Source organism: Lineus longissimus, chromosome 2, assembly GCF_910592395.1.
Source record: "Lineus longissimus chromosome 2, tnLinLong1.2, whole genome shotgun sequence".
Lineage (NCBI taxonomy): Eukaryota > Metazoa > Nemertea > Pilidiophora > Heteronemertea > Lineidae > Lineus > Lineus longissimus.
In genome coordinates, this window is record NC_088309.1 from 23975073 (window position 1) to 23982494 (window position 7422).

Here is a 7422-nt window from a genome sequence, read left to right on the forward strand (position 1 = left end):
TCGATTAGATCGAGAACCTACAATGAAAGACCCTTTCAAAACAAGTTCAGTCCTTCACATAGAGGACTATGTCACAACCTACTCTCCTGACAGAGGACACTTTCACAGCCTGACAAAACGTGTCACAATGAGAATATTCGTTGTTTAAAGGCCTGAGGATAACGTGCACTCAATAATTAACCCCTGATCGGCCTCATGAAGACAAAGTCACAATAAGAAGTTCTAGATTGTGCTACCTTAAACTGATGGATGTTTCACTAATGATTCAGTGACGACACAATTGAAATCTTGAATGGGAACATCAGTCATTTGATATCATTTCTATAGACTTTATATCAAATACAACCACTTGGCCTAGTTCATTGATAATCAATAAATGAAGTAAAGGTGTACTGATGCGCGATACAACTTTATCGAGCACAATCCTTTACAATAAATGACTTGTTCGTCTTCATGTTATTAGAGTGAAGTATAGAGCAAGCAGGAGATTCGAAACCTGTCCAACAAAGACATGTAAAAAAACAACGCACTTTCACAAACTTGAATAAATAATGACACTGAACCAAGAAAATTATCAATTCATTAAATTCTTAACAGTGTGTTACCAGAATTTGGGCATGAAATGTGTTTCTTCGGAAGACACATTCAAAGATGGTTGCTATATAGACTGATCAAGTGGTGTTCTGGTTGGAAGGTCATGGCTTGAGGTCATGATATTCTATTGGTGGCTCATAACACTGGTTATTTCATATGTTATTACACTACTTAATAATCCATTTACGACACAATGAGGATTATGGATGGATGGGACAACTCACTTGAGCCGCGACGAGCTCTCTTGTTTTGATGAGACTAGTATAGTAGTCCGTTTCGATATCACGCGGAACGTATCGTTTCTAGTTCATTCCGGGGCCGTACAATCAGCGGTAAGACGGATTTGCCGTTGATGAAGTTGAGACATCTACGAATGCTTACTTATGTTACCAATCTGCCAACAGAAGAGCACTCAATCCGGAGTAGATTTGGACATTTATAGTGACTTCGCTTTGAATGAGACTTCGAGATAGAGGTTTGTCCAATCTGTCTTATCAGATTACAGCACTATGTTGGAAACACCTAGGAAAAAGGTCCCAAAGGGATATGAAAATGGAAAGAAGGGCAATGGACAGGCGAAGCCAGGAACAAAACAAGACAAAGTACGTATCATTCCGTCTTCTTTTTTATGACTGCAAGCATCCGACGCCCAAATTTGATCCACTCAGTTTGTAAGCTATTTGTTATGCTTTGGGTGTATATGGAGACCGGTACTCGAAGGAAAGCCGCGACATCGACAACGAAATGGGACAATGACAGTTTGAATCATGATTCCAGTGGAAAATGTAATTTTCTTCCGATTACCTCACCTCTTATAGTTCAAAGCCAGCTGCACATCCCTGGCACATCGGTTACAACAAACCCTCTTTCTATTTGTCCACAGCAATGATGGAATAGAGATGTATCAATGTGGTTTGTCTTCAGAATTCTTTCAGGCTATTCGCGTGACGCAATTTCGTCATGGGCTCTGACGAGGGGTATCAAGCATGAGACTGCGGAATTATGATAGCAATTCGTGTCCCGATTGAATTTGGCACAATCTGACAACCTGAGTATAGTAGCATATTGTTTTTTCAGGTCTTTCTCAGGTCTTTCTGAACATGCCGATCCCCTCCTTGTTATACTTCGGACGCAGTGGACCGGTCTCGTCCCGTCGTCCGATGAAGACACGATCAGAATGACGACATGGACTGCCCCGGGAGTCTTCTCCTTGTGTCCTTCGATATTTACTTGGGGCTATTAGAATGGTTTTAGAATAATCTTTTATGATATCGTAGAAAGGAGCAGATTTCCTTGAGAATGTGATTAGTGAAGCAGAATAGGCTTAGGACCTTGCTCAAGGTCATATCGTAGCGTGACCTGGGTGTGGGTGCAGTGGTATACATGTAGTATTCAAGTGATGCGGGTAGTCTACAGGTGCAGCCTACATGGCTGGTTCCCCTGAACCCTAGATCGCCTGTGGTAACGTAAGCATCACACTGTTCCAAACATGAACACATTAAATGGGTTTTAGTTGTTTACTCGTCTCCTTGGAAACGTGACAGGGTTGGATACCATGATTGTGTACAGGTGATGCGTTCAGACAATATTGCGGTGAAAATTGGATGGCAGGATTCTGTAGGCAATATGATCTGGTGATGCGAGGTACATAATGAAATTATATATCACAGACCCGTTCCAGGAACAGAAATATTGGTGGGGTGGTGGGGAGGGAGGCTTTTGACTTCATTGTGACGGGATTTTAAAGTGAATTATTTCGGGTCCACCCCTTAGAGCTAACTACATGTACATGTATCAACTTGTATTGATAAAAGGGAACTGCGTTTCTCCGGAAGTTGGTCATTTATTCTTTACTGGAGAACGAGAACGCATGGAGTACAGGTCCTATTCATCCAGTATTGAAATAGTGAAGACAAATATTCACGAATAAACTCATTTTTGTAGAGAAGAGAAAAAAATAACGAAACGCAAATTCAAAAGAACTGTGTTAGTTCATCGAGCACAATTACTAAGCTCTTCAAATGAAAACATGCTTAACCATGCCCCTGATATGGCAAAATAAGCCTAATATTCTGAAACAGTTTGATGAGTTAATGTGTTTACTTCTCAATTCTTGACCAGATTTTCTTGTTGTGTCTGTCAACAATATTGAATTATAGCAAGGTAAACAAATATGTAGAAGTGCTTAGGTCACACCAATTATTTCATCTATACCGGGGTCCTCTTACATTGATTTTTTACTGAGAAAGAAAGTCTTTTTTCCAACTTTTATTTTCATTCTCCCCTGATGGCAGGGCAGTCCATTGCATCATCCTAATTGGATGTACCAGGCGACAGTCCAATGCGTTCGGAGTGTAATGACAGAGTGCATTTATCGTCTTCTGAACAAGCTTTTTTCCCCTCCGACCTCATTAGATTTTTGGCAGATCAGCCCGCAATGCAAATAATATGATTATTGGTAGAGCCTTAGACCAGGCTGAGGTCTCAAATACCTCGGGCACGTTCGTGGTGAGAAATAGTTGGTATATCATACTGAAAACATCCACTTTCAAAGCGAATAATTGGTCGTTTAGCATGTTTAGTCAAGTGCGCCTACATAGGCTTACGCACCAGTGGATATGTATAGTTCTCTTTCAGTGTTGTCCCATGTTATCTATTTTTTGCATATGAAAAATTTAAAAATTTGAAAGAAAAACTCGAAGAACTAGCATCTATAATATCATAGAGAATTAGGCTCGCGAATTAGAGAGGTTTCGGCAAAACGCATTCCCTGATCTTCTCAGGAATACGATTTGCCGAAGCTCTCTGATGTGCATTTATACTGCGGCAGGGTACAGAAAAAGCGACAGAAACTTCATAGAGGTTCCGCACGACGTATAATCTGTCCGTCCGTGTCCATGAATGAGTTGTTGTATATGTGTAACATGTTTGCTTTATTTCTTCCAGAGTACACCAAGAAAGAACGAGAGCCACCCAGGCAAGAAAGGTGATGGCAAAAAACCAAAGAAGTTGAAAGTCCGCCTCAAACAGGAACCAGAAATCATAGAGGAAGCGGAAGTAGTAAAGCCCGTATTGATCTTCCCAGGACTTATTAACGAAGCAACTAGGCTATCTTTGAGCTCCCCCTTACGAGACACGCTGGAAATATTCTATCTGGATGTTGGGCACGTTCCAGAGCAGACAATTTTGAACATAAAACAGGAATTCGAAGACATATTCCCACAGATTCAGAAGAAGTTGACAAAAGTTAAATCCTTTTTGAAATTTGTGAATCCGGTAGTACCGGATTTTTCAGGGAATGACGTCATCACGGATGGTGAATTGGAAATTTTTCTTCCATTTAAACCCCCAACCTACAAAGAGGCACACTTGGAGCCTGGTTATATGACTGTTGTCGTCGGAAGAAGAAAGCGCGACATCGATGAGGACGATACTGGTACCACGGAAATGTTCAGATCTCGTCTTACGACAGATTCGATTCATGTTTCCCCAATAATTGTCTGCCAAATATTATATGAGGGACTCATTCCCCCTCCTCCCAAAGAGAAAAAGGGTAAGAAAAGGAAGAAGGGAGACGCAATAGAATTGACTGGAGCAGACGATATCAATGATGGCCGCGCTTCCATTGCTTCTTTCCCGCGAGGCCGTAGTTCTGTAGAGGAAGACACACCCCGAGGTGGTGACACTTCGAGGGCCTCTGTGGGACCTCCAGTAACACCAAGAACAGACAGAAGTGATAGTATCGCGATGGTGGCAGGAGAAATTGAAATCAGAGGTGGTGAAGACGAATTGAGTCATACGAGGGAAGATGTCGTCGAAAGTAGGAAGAGTAACGGAAGGACAGCCTCTCGAATTAGTGGCAAGGGGACGCCAAGTGCAATGGAAACAGTCAGTGGCTCTAGGCCTCCTAGCATCAATCGAAGTGTTGGATCTGGTGTTGCGCCAAGTCAGACATATCTGGGTGAGGATGAGGATAGATTAATGGAAACAGGAAGGGAAAGTATTGACAGAAAGGAGGAGATGGCGATCAAAGTGGAACCTTTTGTCATTGACAAGTGTGGTGCGAAGGTGGTCATTGCGCACAAATCTCTCCGAATTCGCCTCGTTCCTTGTCTAACCGTGAGACCCGGAGACGAGGTACCCGAACATGACCTTCTTGTCAGTAAACCTTTCGAACATGATGAGAACCCACAATCACACATGCTATGGCGACAATCGTGTCTCACGCGTGAGCGGGTGATCACGCGTTCTATGACACGAGCAGACGGTGGCGTAAGACTCAAAGCGTTGAGGACAATGATAGCACTTGCGAAAATAGACCCTGGTTTAGACGGGTTAACGCCTTATATAATAAAGACGGCTCTTCTGCACAATTTTGACAATATCATTGACGTGACGCCGCGCTGGCAGCGGAACAGTATCGAGAACTGTTTTATACCCCTCCTGAAGGACCTGTCGTCTGCTTTCAGGAGCCGTCGTCTGTTTCACTTCTTTCTCAAAGATTTCAATGTTTTGGATGGTATCCATCCGACTGTCTATGCCAGGATCAGAAGCAGGCTGGCTCTGCTTGCGTCAAGCGATGCTGCACTCATAAGAGCACTTAAGAGGAGATAGCTGATAAGGGAAAGTTATGTTGCAGCAAGTTGGTCCAATTGACTGGTCCTCGTGTCAGCGTATAAAGCACCGGCGAGACATCTCGTGGTAAGCTGACGAACTATGTCACGCTGTCTTCCGCGGTGAATCACCGAGGCTGACGAATGTGCTCGTGTCGATCCACCAGTTGTGACACTGTGTGTGCGCTCTTTTGTGTCTCAAACGTTTCTGGATTAGGTTGGAGAATTGATATAAAGCGCTTTGTTACTGTTGTAAGACGTAAACCGCAATATACAAGAACTTTATAGATGCTAATGAATAAACTATAGTAAAGTTGTACTATCATACTATGCGAGACGCTTTGGTTTCTCTCATGAGGACAGAAATTCCTTTCACATCGGAAACACAGACCATGAGGCCCTTTTAAGAAAAAGGCAGGAACAGTCTTATGTAAGTCATAAATAAAATACAGTTATAAAGTGTTGGTGAGAAAGATCAGCGGTTGTCGCGTGTTTTGAGACTAAGACTTATCCGTCTATAGCCCCAACTGTTAGTCCTACCAGTCCATAACAAAAATGCAATATTAAGTCCGATTAAACAAACTAGTCTAATTCGTAGGCGTCATATCGACATTTTGGTTTGTAATTTCTTGCCTGATTGCTTGATTATGTAATGATATGGATTTGTTGTTGCTGGTAACTCGTGCTTTAAGAATAATATCTACGATATTGGTCACAACCTGGTCTCGATTAATACTTTCTACAATAGACTTTGCTACTGCTATATAGGCAGTTATTTGGGCTGTAACTTCGTATAATTCAAATCCATGGTTAATAAGTACTTATGAATTGCCTCCAGCTGGTCTCTGTGTACTTAACCATTTGCCCTTATAACTAGAGAAATCTGGTCGTTGGAGCTGACGGCACAATCAGACGGCGTTTGGTGGACTACTCAGACGTTAGGAATATGCTACATGACAGAAACCTGTAATTGAGGACGCAGTGGTTTAAAATTCTGAGGCAGTAACGATTAACTGGTAAATTACGAAAAGATTAAAAAGACAAACCGCTATTTCGGAGACTATTTCTGGGTCAATTCTCTTCGAGGACCTCACTGTATACTGCCGTCATGTCTATGTGTACCTCTTTCAAGGCGATGCTACGCAGCGACATCAAGCACACATACTACGGACGTGCCACCAAATTCCAGTACCGAGCTGAAACTGAGTACCCGAATCAGTCTCAGATGAACCGGACTGAGTCAGACTCCAACCTGAAGCAGCACGTGCTTGCTTTCAGGACTAATGCGTACAGGACGGGCCCAGTCCCTCCCGCCCCGGCATTCAGGCTCATCTCGTCTCGGCATGACCTGGACGAGTTGGTGCAGAGGCTAACTCGGCCGACGGTCGCCAGCAGTCTCCCCAAAATTTGTAACGTTAAGGCGGACGTGGATGAAAGTTTGATAATCGGTGCGCAGCCCATGGGAGATGGGGGCAATGAAGCGCTGACGGAGAGACTGAATAGACCGACACATGCCAGTAAAATCAGGACATTCAGGGATCCCGTAAAAGTGATAGCGCTGAATAACCGGGAGTTGGGGTTGAAAAAGTCGGATGTGACAGCTGTGGAATGTTGACTTGTTGGATTATTAGTAAGGCATGAAACTCGTCACATACACTGGTAGTTTCAGGGAGAAAGTTAAGGATGTGATAAAAACAACGAAATAAAGGCAGCCCTTGTTCGTGTCAAAATGAGTCCATCATTTTCGACAAAATCTGGGGCAAGACACAACGACTACGTCTTCGGTCGTCAGATGTGACACTAATGATTATCATTTTGGAAAGACTATCAAGCTGGGTTTCCGTGTTGTCAACTCCATTGGGACATGGCAATTATTTCAGGAGAAACTGATTCATGTTACACCGGTCAAATTCAAAGTGGGCGCCCCCAAATCCTGACAATACACGGAGGATGAATTTCTTCAAGTTGGAAATCCGTATCCATCATCTGTGTCGGGAAATACGAGGACTCCTGTCCTCCAGGAGGGAGAACCGCCAAAGAACATCCACCTGGTAGTGGTCTCCTCAGACTTTGGGGAAAGGATGGCAGGGGAGGAGTTCGAAGTGGCCATACAACTACTTTAACAGTTTCTTCCGTACTCTTTGATGAGACCCCGCCGAGTGACTATGACGAGACGTACTTCACAAGACTATGCCAATTTAAAGCTACTCTGGGC

At 43.2% G+C, this 7422-nt stretch overlaps 1 protein-coding gene across 1 annotated transcript; it reads left to right on the plus strand.

Annotated features, from left to right (window-relative positions):
• Positions 1-541: 541 nt before the first annotated feature.
• Positions 542-6128, plus strand: LOC135483817 (uncharacterized). Its single transcript, XM_064764866.1, has 2 exons — positions 542-1196; positions 3541-6128. The coding sequence occupies exons 1-2, from the start codon at positions 1104-1106 to the stop codon at positions 5206-5208; spliced, it is 1761 nt and encodes a 586-aa protein (XP_064620936.1). The 5' UTR covers positions 542-1103; the 3' UTR covers positions 5209-6128.
• Positions 6129-7422: the final 1294 nt, after the last annotated feature.

Excerpts from the sequence above, each read along its gene's own strand:
- LOC135483817 (XM_064764866.1), top strand. The coding sequence starts at position 1,104 with ATGTTGGAAACACCTAGGAAAAAGGTCCCAAAGGGATATGAAAATGGA. Across the intron at positions 1,197-3,540 it reads CAGGAACAAAACAAGACAAA|AGTACACCAAGAAAGAACGA; the intron begins GTACGTATCATT and ends TATTTCTTCCAG.